This window comes from Panulirus ornatus, chromosome 5 (genome assembly GCF_036320965.1).
Source record: "Panulirus ornatus isolate Po-2019 chromosome 5, ASM3632096v1, whole genome shotgun sequence".
NCBI lineage: Eukaryota > Metazoa > Arthropoda > Malacostraca > Decapoda > Palinuridae > Panulirus > Panulirus ornatus.
Genome location: NC_092228.1, coordinates 17,848,778 through 17,865,441, shown reverse-complemented (window position 1 = coordinate 17,865,441; position 16,664 = coordinate 17,848,778). Strand labels below are relative to the sequence as shown.

The 16,664-nt window shown below is 41.1% G+C and overlaps 1 protein-coding gene across 1 annotated transcript in view; it reads right to left on the bottom strand.

Annotated features, from left to right (window-relative positions):
* Window positions 1-5,072: 5,072 nt before the first annotated feature.
* The window catches only part of eEF2 (eukaryotic translation elongation factor 2), a 28,779-nt gene continuing 17,187 nt past the window's right edge, over window positions 5,073-16,664 (bottom strand). The window contains exons 7-9 of the mRNA XM_071661741.1: window positions 14,230-14,882; window positions 11,843-11,942; window positions 5,073-6,101 (exon numbers count right to left, since the gene is read on the bottom strand). Of these exons, the coding sequence (XP_071517842.1) occupies window positions 5,196-6,101; window positions 11,843-11,942; window positions 14,230-14,882 (1,659 nt within the window). The 3' untranslated portion in view covers window positions 5,073-5,195. The remainder of the gene's footprint in view (window positions 6,102-11,842; window positions 11,943-14,229; window positions 14,883-16,664) is intronic.

Genomic DNA, 16,664 nt, shown 5'->3' with positions numbered 1-16,664 from the left:
GGGTGTTTGTGTCGGGGTGGTATGCAAAGTGAGTCAGGGAGAACGGTTTAGTGATGGGAGAAGAGGTGGTGAAAGCCTTATGTAGGATGAAATATGAAATAACGGATGGTATTGTTGTTGAAAATATTAAGTAAGGGGGTGACTGTTGTTGATTGGCTGGTTAGGATTTTCATTGTATGTGTGGATAATGGTGAGGTGCCTGAGGATTGCATGTACAGTGCCAATGTATAAAGGTAAGAGGGAAGAAGGTTAGTGTTCAAACCCCAGAGGTATAAATTCATTAAGCGTACCTGGTAAGTTGTATGGGAAGGTGTGGATCGAGAGGGTGAAAGCATGTACAGAGCATAGACTGGGGAGGAACGTGTGGTCTTCAGAAGCGGTAGAGAATGTTCGAATCAGGTGTTTGAACTGAAGAATGTGTATGAGAAATACTTAGAGAAACGGATGCATTTGTATACGGCATTTATGTATGTAGAGAAAGCAAATGATAAGGTTGCTAAGGATGCATTGTGGAAGGTCTTCAGAATATCCGGCGTGGGAGGAAAACTGCTAAAAGCAGAGAAGTTTTTATCAAGGGTGTAAAGCATGTGTCAGTGTAGGAAGAGGGTAGAGTGAATCGTTCCAAAAGAAGGGTGGGCTGCGGCAAGTGTGAAGTCACTATGGTTAACTAATTTGTTTATGGATGGAGGCAAATGCGAGTCTTGGACAGAGGGGCGAGTATGCTGTCTGTTAGGGTTAAAATGGCCTGGGAAATGAGTTAGTTGTTTTGCTGATGATACAGCACTGGAGGCACATTTGAGTGTGAAACTACAGAAGTTGGTGACATTTTGGCACGGTGTGTGAAAGGAGGAAGTTGGGAGTAATAGTGAATAAAAGCAAGGTTATTAGGTTTAGCAGAGTCGAGGAACAGGTTAGTTAGGATGCGAGTTTGAATGGAGAAAAATTGGAGGAAGTTGAGTGTTTTAGATACCTGTGAGTGGAAATGGCAGTGAATGGAACCATGAAAGTGGAAGTGTCATAGGGTGGGTGAGGGAGGGAAAGGTTCTGGGCGGACTGAAGAAATTGTGGAGAGAGATCATTATTCGGTAGGGCAACAATAGATATGTCTGAAGGATACTATTTCCAATATCATTTTATGGATGCGATGCATGGGCTATACTATGATAAGACTGTGCGGAGGGTGGGTATGTTGGAAATTAAATGTTTGAGAACAGTAAGTGGTGTGAGGTGGTCTGATCGAGTAAGTAATTAAAGAGTAAAAGAGATGTGTAGTAATCAAGAGAGTGTGGTTGAGAGCGCTGAAGAGGGTGTATGAAAATGGTTCGGACATAATGGAGATAATAAGTGAGGAAAGGTTGACAAAAATGATATACGAGTCAGAGTTGGTGGGAACAAGAAACGGGAGACCAAATTGTAGGTGATAAGGAGTGAGGGATTTGGGGCGATCTGGACCCGAGCATGCAAAAGGGTGAAAGGCGTGCTCGGAAGAGTGAATTGGAACGATGTTGTATACTGAAGTCTTGTTGTCAGTGGACTGAACAAGGACATGGGAAGCGTCCAGGGTAAACCATGGAAAGGTCTGGGGCCTGGTTGTGGATAGGGAGCCAGAGAATGAATGTGAGCAGATATGGCCTTTATTCATCTATTCCTGGGGCAATTACATTTCCTTAATAAGTGTTCCTTGAATGCTCAGACCAACGTTTCCGGGACACCATTAGAAGCCTCCACTCTTGCTTCGAGTGGATTCCTACAGCTGAATTGTGGACTTTCTCAACTATGGGATGCACCGGGGTATAGGATAGTGTGGCATGGAGTGTACCCTGGGAATCGGTGATTTATATCTTTTTAGGTGACTGCTCATTGAGCCCAAGTGCAACCTAAATACAATACTGTTCTGCAATGGATATGGAAGATTTTCACAGTATTTTACATGAAAATTTTCTTCTGTAGGTACGGGAAAGCCATCACATTTTGAGATGCCACTAGAAGTTTTAACTTAATGAGGACCCAAGTGCTTCTGTGGTTTATTCTAACAAAATTATATATAACATCACCCTTTTTAAGGTAGTCATCAGCGGCCAACGAATGTACCTTGGTCAAGTATCGATTTACATTATCATATAACCTTTTACATGTTTTTTCTTTCCGATACCCAAAATTTTCAGCAACTTTCTCACTTGTTTGGTCAAATATGTTCTAATCAACAGCAACTTAGACGCTGACGTACAAAGGATATCCAATATGAACAACATGGTATACTTTAACATTCCCTGAAATACTGTCTACAACACAGTCATGACAACAATGAAACAAAAACGCAGCCTTGCAGGAAATTCTCATGAATATTCACTTCAAACTCTCTTTTTATCATTCAAAAACTCACACATACCTCTATAGCCTGCCTCGAATGACCCATTTTGTAGAAACTCACAAGTAACATCCACGCTGTAGGCTTTCTCTAAAACAACACTTGTATGAATAGCTAATCCTTTTTAGTACTACAATATTCGTTACCACGATTGTGGCTAACCGTAAATCTGTAAAACCCCGTCATAATTGTGGAAATTAATTGATTTCAGATACTACACCCATTTTACCATTAGTCTGCAAAAAACAACTATCCAGAGTAATATGTCTATAGCATGTATCCCAGGCAGCATCTTTCTTTACCTGGCTTAAAATGGCACGAATAATGAACATCTCTCAACAGTGGGATTAATATTTAGAATTATTTGCAGTCAACAAATAAGTCATGGGAATCATGTAAGGAATCCAAGTTAGGCTTTATAAATCCAACTAGAATTCTACTGGGTCTTAGGATAAAGTTTCTTCTGTATTAGATAGGATTGTAGTAAAGGAATTCTAACAATCTCGTTGAGTAACTTGCCTCAGACGTACATAATTTTCCTGCTTCCATGTGTTGCGATTAAAAGCTCCCCTTAGGTCCTGGGGTTATATTCATCTCGATTATATAATCACCACACGGTCCATTTCCCATGGGCTTCTAAAACTTCAAATTTGCAGTTGAGAGTCGTATGCAAACTCTCTTCCACAGGGAAAGAGAAAACCTTGCTAAAGCCGACTATTCTCCAAAAGCCAAGGCAGACGCAGTTTGGCAATAAACCTGATATTACCAAATATCTGCAAAATTGAGCAAAAACTTACCTTACTCAAGCTTTAATCGTTAATGGAGAGTTTTCCGCTGGGAACTTTACAACTCCATCATTGTCTATTTTCCTTCGTCTGTAACGCTGTCTTAAATCTGCAAAAGCTCTTTCTAGAATACGTTAAGCAACCCAAGGGCCTCATACTGCATCGAAGTAGGTTATAATGGGCTAACAATTTAATAACGTTTACTAGTTACCTATCTTGAGAAAAAAAAAATTCTGTGTACCGAAAACTGCAAGTCATTAACAACCAATAGATTCCATGATTAACAATTTCTTTGACCAATGTCCACAAGATACGGTCTCCAGCCTTTGGATCTCGTTTCCCTCTAATTCAGACCCATTTCAGCACGCTACATTTCCCATTAATACTGCTTCATAGTCGAACACATGCCTTCTTAAATTTGTTTACCTTGAACTGTCTTACCTTTACCCAAGCGCTGTGACCTCAGCAACTAGCTAGCCTCCAGACTCTGCCAAGTGTTAAATTACGTAGTACTACTTCCCTGCCAAACCAAATTACTCAATCAGCACTTACTAAAATCAGTCCCTACATAACCTCTTACTAAAATCAGTCACCTACATAATCTCTTACTAAAATCAGTCTCCTTCATAACTCCTTTCCAGTAATACCAGCTCCTTGTCCCACAAAATTTAATCTCAACATAATCCCTAGACACGGTCACACTGACATTGCATCCTTACCGTTCTCGCATTCCCCAGAAACCTAATTACGTTCCTACACTACTCAAAGGATAACCAAAAACTCTTTACACATGGATAAGGGGCTTCTAGACAAGCACCATGCAAAGCTTAAGCAAAGCCAATCACTAGACTAGTAACAGCATAATTAAATCGACTCAAGTTAGCAACACAATTACAGCTTCCGGCTCTGCAACTTTCCTGTATTTCTCATTTCACAATATAAAAACTTTAACCAAACTCCTTATTAACTATCTTTACCTGACCGAGTGGTAGTGATCAATATGTTGCATGCAATGTGCAAAATGACCATACTTATACTTTTCAGTGCATGATTGTGTTTCCCTCTCCCACCTGTAAAGATGTGTACCAGTGTTTCCCAGCTAGAGGACGTCTCCTCGTCCAATGTTATTCATACCTATACTTTACCAGTTAAGAGGATGTCTCAACTCAGTGTTGTCAATTGCACATTTTACGTTAGGTAGGATATTAGAGAGGGTCATGATGGGTAGGATTAGCTTTTTCTGTTCGTCAGATATAATCAAAATATTTCAAAAATGTTCATATAATGTAAACACTGGTCATACCATCATGTAAAGCATATTGTACAGTCTTCCAGTATGATATAGACCCATGGTCTGGCATACACTTTGTTCATCTCCAGTACAGACCTTTAGTCATGGGTTTCAAACTTTATGTCTCCCTGTAAGCCTGTTAATGAAATAACCGATATTGAACACTTGCATTTAATACCTTTTTTTCATCACTTCATACTTGAAGGCACATGTATTTGACGACGATCTCCACACCTTGTAAAAAAAAAAAAAAAAAAAAAAAAAAAAAAAAAAAAAAAAAAACGGGATTCTACTTCACCAATCACAATAACAATTGTTCAACACGTTCCATAGTTCCCAGTAATCAACAGTCTCCATGTGGCCCAAGATACATAATTTGATATTCTTTTGCATCCATGTTTTAATTTAACCCTTCCTCCTCGCAGTCACCCCCATCTAACTTTATCAAACTATTCAGTTCACATCCTTTAAAAATACTTTTCCTATAGTTTATAAAGTCATCATGCTCTACCATTTCCCACAAATTCACAGAAAATTTTTTCAGCTACACCATCTTTTAACAAACACATTTTACATGAATAAACAATTCTGAATGGCAGGTTTACAAGGAAAATAAAACTGAACAGGATGTAGTCATTATTAATCAAAAGCAGACTTTCTCCCGCTTTATTGTAATCAATCTTTATAACATATTATATAGAACGGTAAATAAAACCTTATGGTTAATATATCTATGGTATATGAGAGGTGATTACAATTTATCAAGATAGTTGGCAATGTCCGGCAATCCTTCCTTCAAGCCCTTCCTCTTCCTGGTTTCCATAACAATATTATATGGCTTGCTGTTCTGTTGGGACTCCATTGGATTACCAGGCATCTCTTGCCAATGATCAAATACACACTGTGGGAAGGCCTGACCACCAGTGTTTGAACGCAAGTCAGCAGTGAATCCGAAAGACTCGTTAACAGGAAGATGAGCCTTGACGACAAACATAGGAGTACCCACCACCTGCTGCTCCTCAAACACAATACCACGCCTCCTGTTTAGTACACCATAGATGCCACCAACAGCAGCCTCAGGGCACTGGATCTCACAAAGGTACACTGGTTCTTGAATACGAGGTTGAGCAGTGAGTGCAGCGGCATATAGTACACGTCGTGTGGTGGGAATGATCTGGCCACCACCACGGTGGATAGCATCAGCATGCAGAGTTACATCATGTAAATTGAAGCGGACAGCACGCATGTTCTCTTCACAAAGAACACCTTCTTTGGTGGCCCACTGGAAGCCAGCAACACAGGAATCTTTAATCTCATTGAGGTACTGCACTCCCTTGGTGGTGTCTACGAGAATATTTGCACCAGTTGACTCTGGTCCAAATGTCCATATCTTCATAGCATCGGTGGCATCAAATGAATAATTCTCACAAAGGAATGATTTCCTGGTTTTAGGGTCATCACGTGGTGAAACCTTACCATTCTCAATATCATCGGCTAACCCATCAGGCATAGGAACAGCTTTCATGTACAAACGGTTGTGCTTGTTTGGAGACTTTGACAAGCACAACTCTGATGATTCTGCTCCAACTGTCTCTCTGTATGACACAACTGGATCAGTTTTCTTGATGGGAACACAGGCATGGTCTTCTTCCAGGTCCTGTGGAGATTCCAACAAATTATTACCTACACAAGTCGCTGGTGATTCACTAATAAGTTTATTGGGATATATTCCTACATATCTACCATGATCTTTGCCTCTACTACCATTCAACTGGTGTAACAACTGTACAAAATGTCACAGCTGGCTTTCAAAATTAAACAACTTCAATGCAAATCTAGTTAAGCAACTCCAAATTTACCTTTACATGGTGCAACAAGATCATACTACTCCCACTAAACTAATCTTCAAGCTCACTAATGTGAAACAGGAGCAACCACACTTGCATAAACATTTCTTTATCTTTCAACTGAAGCAACTTGATTTGTCTTAACATAGTCTCTAATATATACGTACATTTTTTTTTTTTGCTTTGTCGGTCTCCCGCGTTTGCGAGGTAGCGCAAGGAAACAGACGAAAGAAATGGCCCAACCCACCCCCATACACATGTATATACATACGTCCACACACGCAAATATACATACCTACACAGCTTTCCATGGTTTACCCCAGACGCTTCACATGCCCTGATTCAATCCACTGACAGCACATCAACCCTGGTATACCACATCGATCCAATTCACTCTATTCCTTGCCCTCCTTTCACCCTCCTGCATGTTCAGGCCCCGATCACACAAAATCTTTTTCACTCCATTTTTCCACCTCCAATTTGGTCTCCCACTTCTCCTCGTTCCCTCCACCTCCGACACATATATCCTCTTGGTCAATCTTTCCTCACTCATTCTCTCCATGTGCCCAAACCATTTCAAAACACCCTCTTCTGCTCTCAACAATGCTCTTTTTATTTCCACACATCTCTCTTACCCTTACGTTACTTACTCGATCAAACCACCTCACAGCACACACTGTCCTCAAACATCTCATTTCCAGCACATCCATCCTCATGCGCACAACTCTATCCATAGCTCATGCCTCGCAACCATACAACATTGTTGGAACCACCATTCCTTCAAACATACCCATTTTTGCTTTCCGAGATAATGTTCTCGACTTCCACACATTCTTCAAGGCTCCCAGGATTTTCGCCCCTTCCCCCACCCTATGATCCACTTCCGCTTCCATGGTTCCATCCGCTGCCAGATCCACTCCCAGATATCTAAAACACTTCACTTCCTCCAGTTTTTCTCCATTCAAACTCACCTCCCAATTGACTTGACCCTCAACCCTACTGTACCTAATAACCTTGCTCTTATTCACATTTACTCTTAACTTTCTTCTTCCACACACTTTACCAAACTCAGTCACCAGCTTCTGCAGTTTCTCACATGAATCAGCCACCAGCGCTGTATCATCAGCGAACAACTGACTCACTTCCCAAGCTCTCTCATCCCCAACAGACTTCATACTTGCCCCTCTTTCCAAAACTCTTGCATTTACCTCCCTAACAACCCCATCCATAAACAAATTAATCAACCATGGAGACATCACACACCCCTGCCGCAAACCTACATTCACTGAGAACCAATCACTTTCCTCTCTTCCTACACGTACACATGCCTTACATCCTCGATAAAAACTTTTCACTGCTTCTAACAACTTTCCTCCCACACCATATATTCTTAATACCTTCCACAGAGCATCTCTATCAACTCTATCATATGCCTTCTCCAGATCCATAAATGCTACGTACAAATCCATTTGCTTTTCTAAGTATTTCTCACATACATTCTTCAAAGCAAACACCTGATCCACACATCCTCTACCACTTCTGAAACCACACTGCTCTTCCCCAATCTGATGCTCTGTACATGCCTTCACCCTCTCAATCAATACCCTCCCATATAATTTACCAGGAATACTCAACAAACTTATACCTCTGTAATTTGAGCACTCACTCTTATCCCCTTTGCCTTTGTACATTTTTTTTTTTTTTTTTTTTTTTTAATACTTTGTCGCTGTCTCCCGCGTTTGTGAGGTAGCGCAAGGAAACAGACGAAAGAAATGGCCCAACCCCCCCCCCCATACACATGTACATACACACATCCACACACGCAAATATACATACCTACACAGCTTTCCATGGTTTACCCCAGACGCTTCACATGCCTTGATTCAATCCACTGACAGCACGTCAACCCCTGTATACCACATCGCTCCAATTCACTCTATTCCTTGCCCTCCTTTCACCCTCCTGCATGTTCAGGCCCCGATCACACAAAATCTTTTTCACTCCATCTTTCCACCTCCAATTTGGTCTCCCTCTTCTCCTCGTTCCCTCCACCTCCGACACATATATCCTCTTGGTCAATCTTTCCTCACTCATTCTCTCCATGTGCCCAAACCATTTCAAAACACCCTCTTCTGCTCTCTCAACCACGCTCTTTTTATTTCCACACATCTCTCTTACCCTTACGTTACTTACTCGATCAAACCACCTCACACCATACATTGTCCTCAAACATCTCATTTCCAGCACATCCATCCTCCTGCGCACAACTCTATCCATAGCCCACGCCTCGCAACCATACAGCATTGTTGGAACCACTATTCCTTGAAACATACCCATTTTTGCTTTCCGAGATAATGTTCTCGACTTCCACACATTTTTCAAGGCTCCCAAAATTTTCGCCCCCTCCCCCACCCTATGATCCACTTCCGCTTCCATGGTTCCATCCGCTGCCAGATCCACTCCCAGATATCTAAAACACTTCACTTCCTCCAGTTTTTCTCCATTCAAACTCACCTCCCAATTGACTTGACCCTCAACCCTACTGTACCTAATAACCTTGCTCTTATTCACATTTACTCTTAACTTTCTTCTTCCACACACTTTACCGAACTCAGTCACCAGCTTCTGCAGTTTCTCACATGAATCAGCCACCAGCGCTGTATCATCAGCGAACAGCAACATGTACAGGCATGTACAGAGCATCAGATTGGGGAAGAGCAGTGTGGTTTCAGAAGTGGTAGAGGATGTGTGGATCTGGTGTTTGCTTTGAATGTTTGTGAGAAATACTTAGAAAAGCAAATGGATTTGTATGTAGCATTCATGGATCTGGAGAAGGCATATGATAGAGTTGACAGAGATGCTCTGTGGAAGGTATTAAGAATATATGGTGTGGGAGGTAAGTTGTTAGAAGCAGAGAAGTTTTTATCGAGGATGTAAGGCATGTGTACGTATAGGAAGAGAGGAAAGTGACTGGTTCTCAGTGAATGTAGGTTTGCGGCAGGGGTGTGTGATGTCTCCATGGTTGTTTAATTTGTATATGGATGGGGTTGTTAGGGAGGTGAATGCAAGAGTTTTGGAAAGGGGGGGAAGTATGCAGTCTGTTGTGGATGAGAGAGCTTGGGAAGTGAGTCAGTTGTTGTTCGCTGATGATACAACGCTGGTGGCTGATTCATGTGGGAAACTGCAGAAGCTGGTGACTGAGTTTGGTAAAGTGTGTGAAAGAAGAAAGTTAAGAGTAAATGTGAATAAGAGCAGGGTTATTAGGTACAGTAGGGTTGAGGGTCAAGTCAACTGGGAGGTAAGTTTGAATGGAGAAAAACTGGAGGAAGTGAAGTGTTTTAGATATCTGGGAGTGCATTTGGCAGCGGATGGAACCATGGAAGCCGAAGCGAGTCATAGGAGCATTGAAGAATGTGCGGAAGTCGAAAATCTTATCTCGGAAAGCAAAAATGGGTATGTTTGAAGGAATAGTGGTTCCAACAATGTTGTCAAGAGAGATGTGCAGTAATAAAAAGTGTGGTTGAGAGAGCAGAAGAGGGTGCTTTGAAATGGTTTGGTCACATGGAGAGAATGAGTGAGGAGAGATTGACAAAGAGGATATATGTGTCAGAGGTGGAGGGAACGAGAAGTGGGAGACCAAATTGGAGGTGGAAAGATGGAGTGAAAAAGATTTTGAGTGATCAGGGCCTAACATGCAGGAGGGTGAAAGGAGTGCAAGGAATAAAGTGAATTGGATCGATGTGGTATACTGGGGTCGACGTGCAGTCAATGGATTGAACAAGAGCATGTGAAGTGTCTGGGGTAACCCATGGAAAGTTCTGTGGGGCCTGGATGTGGAAAGGGAGCTGTGGTCTCGGTGCATTATTACATGACAGAGACAGTGTGAACGAATGTGGCCTTTATTCTTTTCCTAGCGCTACCTCGCACACATGAAGGGGAAGAGGGTTGTTATTTCATGTGTGGCAGGGTGGCGATGGGAATTAATAAGGGCAGACAGTATGAGTTATGTACATGTGTATATATGTATATGTGTGTGTGTATATATATGTATGTTGTATGGTTGCGAGGCATGGGCTATGGATAGAGTTGTGCAGAGGAGGGTGGATGTGCTGGAAATGAGAAGTTTGAGGACAATGAGTGGTGTGAGGTGGTTTGATCGAGTAAGTAATGTAAGGGTAAGAGAGGTGTGTGGAAATAAAAAGAGCGTGGTTGAGAGAGCAGAAGAGGGAGTTTTGATATGGTTTGGTCACATGGAGAGAATGAGTGAGGAAAGATTGACCAAGAGGATATATGTGTCGGAGGTGGAGGGGACGAGGAGAAGTGGGATACCAAATTGGAGGTGGAAAGATGGAGTGAAAAAGATTTTTAGTGATCGGGGTCTGAACATGCAGGAGGGTGAAAGGAGGGCAAGGAATAGAGTGAATTGGATCGATGTGGTATACCAGGGTTGATGTGCTGTCAGTGGATTGAATCAGGGCATGTGAAGCGTCTGGGGTAACCCTTGGAATGTTGTGTGGGGCCTGGATGTGGAAAGGGAGCTGTGGTTTCGGGCATTATTGCATGACAGCTAGAGACTGAGTGTGAACGAATGGGGCCTTTGTTGTCTTTTCCTAGTGCTACCTCGCACACATGAGGGGGGAAGGGGATGGTATTCCATGTGTGGCGAGGTGGCGATGGGAATGAATAAAAGCAGACAGTGTCGATTGTGTGCATGGGTATATATGTATGTGTCTGTGTGTGTATATATATGTGTACATATCCCTGGGGAAAGGGGATTAAGAATAATTCCCACGTATTCCCTGCGTGTCGTAGAAGGCGACTAAAAGGGGAGGGAGCGGGGGGCTGGAAATCCTCCCCTCTCGTTTTTTTTTAATTTTCCAAAAGAAGGAACAGAGTGGGGCCAGGTGAGGATATTCCAAAAAAGGCCCAGTCCTCTGTTCTTAACGCTACCTCGCTAACGCGGGAAATGGCGAATAGTTTAAAAGAACATTGAGATGTAAAGGTATGTATATTTGCGTGTGTAGACGTGTATGTATATACATTGTGTATGGGGGTGGGTTGGGCCATTTCTTTCGTCTGTTTCTTTGCGCAACCTCGTAAACGCAGGAGACAGCGAAAAAAAAAAAAAGTTGAGATGTATAGGTATGTATATTTGCGTTTGTGTACAGGTATGTATATACATGTGTATGAGGGTGGGTTGAGCCATTCTTTCGTCTGTTTCCTTGTGCTACCTCGATAACGAGGGAGACAGCGACAAAGCAAAAATAAATAAATATATATATATATCCATATATCCTCTTTGTCAATCTTTACTCATTCTCTCCAAATCACACACACATACACCTCGACAATGCATTGTGTGCGAGTGGGCATATGCATAATCCTACGACCAATTCCGGCATAATATCCGCCACAGCTTTTCTTCATTATCCTCTTTAGCTTTACTTTTAATTATATGAACAAACTTTTGTACTCTCACTTTTCTTCATGATTCATACAAATATTTTCTCAAACATTTCAAATCCATGCACAATAAAAATTTAAATCATACCTTAAGGCAAATCTCAAGATGAAGTTCACCAGCACCTGCAACTATGTGTTCTCCTGACTCCTCAATGATACACTGCACCATAGGGTCAGATTTTGACAAACTGAGGAATACAATTTTGGATCAGATTCTGACAGACTGAGGAAAACAATTTCCGATTAATTATCATTAACATGAAAATATCAAATAATACACATATAAACTAAAGATGGCAATGTGGAAGGAAGTTTCATTTTAAAACAAAAATATTTGCTATGTAAAAATGTAAACCCTTTGGGAATGGATATTACTTTCACTACTCACAAACATAAATCAATTACCATGCAAGTATTCAACTCATACAAATTAATCATCTTGAGGGATTTCCCATAGGGAATGGGCATTTGAGATATAGACAGTCAGCGTTATAATTCTTTGTGTAAATAACAACCATAATCTTGTTAATATGAATATGGTTAAGATATGTGGTTATCTTATCATCTAATACACTCTACAAATCACCCCTTTGCATTCCCTGACATACCAAATCTCTCTTAAACCCATTATGACTCTTCATTCCATTTAGTCATACTACATGGTCCTCTCCAATAACTTCGAGCCTAAATTCTTGACTTCTGTGTCTCAAACCAAGTCCATGTCAAGAGGAGTGTATCTTAACTTTTCTTCACTTCCATACTTACACTGTTAACCTTCATTGTTAAGGGACCCAGTGTCTTCTACCCTGCACTGCTCTCTCCTACGTTACCAAACAACCAAGATATCTCCATTACAACCCTATCTATAGCCCATGCCTCAACCATATAATATTGTTGGGACTTCAAACATACCCAATTTTGCTCTCAGAGATAACATTCTCTCCTTCCACACATTCTTCATCGATCCAAGAACACTCACCTCTCCTTCACAAAGACTCGCTTCAGATTCCATGGTTCCATCCTGTGATAAGTCCACTCCCAGACATCTAAAACACTTTACTTCCTCCAATTTTTCTCCATTCAAACTCACATCCCAATTAACCTGTCCCTCAACCCTACTAAACCTAATAACCTTGCTCTTATCCACATTCCCTCAACTTTCTCCTTTCACACACTTTTCAAAACTCAGTCACCAACTTCTGCAGTTTCTCAAGAATCAGCCACTAGAGCTGTCTCATCGGCAAACAACTGACTCGCTTCCCCTCAAATCCCCAACAGACTGCATACTTGCCCCTCTATCCAAAACTCTTGCATTCATATCCCTAATCACATCATTAATAAACAAACTAAACAACCATGGGGACATCACACACCCCTGCCACAAACCTACATTCACTGGGAACCAATCACTTTCCTCTCTTCCTACTCGTACATGTCTTACATCCTTGGTAAAACCTTTTCACTGCTTCTAGCAACTTACCTACCACACCATATACTCTTAAAACCTTCTACAAAGCATCTCTTTCAAACCTACCATATGCCTTCTCTAGATCCATAAATGCTACATACAAATCCATCTGTTTTTCTAAGTATTTCTCATACATTCTTCAAAGCAAACACCTGACCCACACAGCATCTACTATTTCTGAAACCACACTGCTCTTCCCCAATCTGATGCTCTGAGCCTTCACCCTCTCATATAATTTCCCATGAATACTTAAACTTTGTACAATGGCACTATGCATGCATTCCGCCATTTCTCAGGCACTTTACCATGGTCCATACATATATTAAACAATGTTTATCGAGATAGCACAGGCAACTAAGGCCTAATCAAAGTCATCTCCACGATGTATTTTTTTCATACATTATCACCATTTCCCACATTAGCTTGTCACTAAGCCACCATACCTCACCACTAAAATCCATCTCTTCACCTCCATAGCAGCCACTACTAATAAACTAGTAACCATTACTTTACCTTGCTCTGTGTATTCTCTCTTTTCTTCATTTTGCAAGTTTTTCAATTATTTTCCTTACCTCCTCTACTTTTATAATTCTCATTTCTTTCACTAGCAGTACTAATCCAAACCCATCTACCATACATCAAGCACACATTTATCCAATTCTTTCTTACCTGATAAAGAAACTCTTCTCAATGTCTAACATATGAAATGAACTGTACTAATCCAAACCCATCTACCATACAACAAGCACACATTTACCCAATTCTTTCTTACCTGAAAAAGAAACTGTCTTCTTAATGTCTAACAGATATGAAATGAACTGAAACAGACTATAAAGAAAAAGTTTTAACTTTAATATGTCTTAAAAAATCACGTCTCATGTGCACCGAGTTGTAAATATAATAAAAAAAAAAACACTATCTAAAACTACTCAAACACCATTTCAGAGAACAATGTGATAATTCTACTAAAACACCATTTCAGAGACCAATGTGATAATTCTACTAACCGTTTCAAACCTTCAACGAGCTTGGGCAAGTCAGAAGGATTCTTAGGTTCTACAGCTACACGTACGACAGGTGAGACGCTAAACTTCATAACCTTCATGTTGTGAGCATCCTTACTAGTTGTAATGGTACCCGTCTTCACCAGGTATTGGTCGACACCAACCAAACCACAAATGTTTCCAGCAGGGACATCTTCAATAGCCTCCACGAAACGGCCCATCATCAGGATTGTTCTCTGGATAGATTTTTCATACAGGTCTTCCTTCTTGCCTGGGACATAGTTAGGTCCCATGATACGGACTTTCTGACCACTGCTTACCTTGCCAGAGAAAACACGGCCAAAGGCATAGAAGCGACCCTTGTCAGAGGTGGGTACCATCTTTGATACATACATCATAAGAGGTGCATCAGCATCACAGTTTCGAATACCTGTGCAGCAAATATCATCACTTGGTCCCTCATACAACATCTCCGCACGGTATTTTTGGGCAGTTACAGGAGAAGGCAGATGAATGGTAATCATATGGAAGAGGGTGTCACCAGCTGGAAGCCAGGTCCGCATCACAACCTTGAGAAGAGGTTTTCCTTCCTTATCCTTGTCTTCACTTGTCAACTTGATTTTCAGTGTTTCCAAAAGCTTCTGAGTTTCTTCTTTCTAAAAAAAAAAAAAAAAAAAAAAAAAAAAAAAAAAAAAAATTTATTTATACTAATCAAATGCAATTAGGAAAAAAATTGGGGGAAGGGGGTGTAGAAAATTATCATCAACTGTACATCATGGAAATATAAAACTTTAAAAGAAATATAAAATGTTTGGTTCCTGTTGCAGCACTTAAATCCTTATATTTGTATTCCCCTTTTGGAGTGCTTGGCCATCCCTGATGTAGAGTTTATTGACCTGCCTGCCTTAACAAGGTTGCATAAAGAAAGGGACACTGAGAATTTGATGCAGAATCGATGCTTGGGTTGTAATCTTGTCATTCATTCAGAGCAATGATCCAGGAAGAGAGATTTTACAGCTGTCCCACACCCATCCCTTTTTATACATGAAAGAGAAAAACAATATCCTTTCTCCCCTACCCTAAGGGTAAATGCACGTTTTTCTGCAAGTATCACATTTTCTTCGCCCCTCTTCAAACAAACATTGGGTCATCCAAAAAAAATTAACATGAAGGCAGCATCGCCTCCAAAAAGTCAAAAATGTGTTTGTCAATTACTTTCTGCAATTGCAGATGAGCAAGATGGTTCCCATCCTCTTTGAGTCATGTGTACATTGCATGTGGTAGCTTGGGGGCTGGCCAAGACAACATGCAGTATCCAGTACTCTCCACTGAAGTAAATTTGCACCATTCACAATGTTTCCAGAAAGTTATTTATTTTCAAACATCTAAAGTTTTAATTCTCACCATTCTTGAAACGGAGAAGAGTACAGAAAAAAGGAAATGTATAAAGCAAAAATTATTCGAATATTGGTGCTCTCACTCTAATTCATTGTTGCTACATTACAAAAATCATAAATAAGGTTTATAAGTGGTATACCGGGGTTGACATGCTGCCAATGGATTGAATCAGGGCATGTGAAGCGTCTGGGGTAAACCATGGAAAGTTCTGTGGGGCCTGGATGTGGAAAGGGAGCTGTGGTTTCGGGCATTATTACACGACAGATAGAGACTGAGTGTGAACAAATGGGGCCTTTGTTGTCTTTTCATAGCGCTACCTCGCACACGAGGGGGGGAGGGGGATGTTATTCCATGTGTGGCGAGGTGGTGATGGGAATAAATAAAGGCAGACAGTATGAATTATGTACATGTGTATATATATGTGTTTTTTTTTTTTTTTTTTGCTGTCTCCCACGTTTGCGAGGTAGCGCAAGGAAACACGAAAAAAATGGCCCAACCCACCCCCATACACATGTATATACATACGTCCACACATGCAAATATACATACCTACACAGCTTTCCATGGTTTACCCCAGACGCTTCACATGCCCTGATTCAATCCACTGACAGCACGTCAACCCCGGTATACCACATCGATCCAATTCACTCTATTCCTTGCCCTCCTTTCACCCTCCTGCATGTTCAGGCCCCGATCACACAAAATCTTTTTCACTCCATCTTTCCACCTCCAATTTGGTCTCCCACTTCTCATTCCCTCCACCTCCAACACATATATCCTCTTGGTCAATCTTTCCTCACTCATTCTCTCCATGTGCCCAAACCATTTCAAAACATCCTCTTCTGCTCTCTCAACCACGCTCTTTTTATTTCCACACATCTCTCTTACCCTTACGTTACTTACTCGATCAAACCACCTCACACCACACATTGTCCTCAAACATCTCATTTCCAGCACATCCACCCTCCTGTGCACAACTCTATCCATAGCCCATGCCTCGCAACCATACAACATTGTTGGAACCACTATTCCTTCAAACA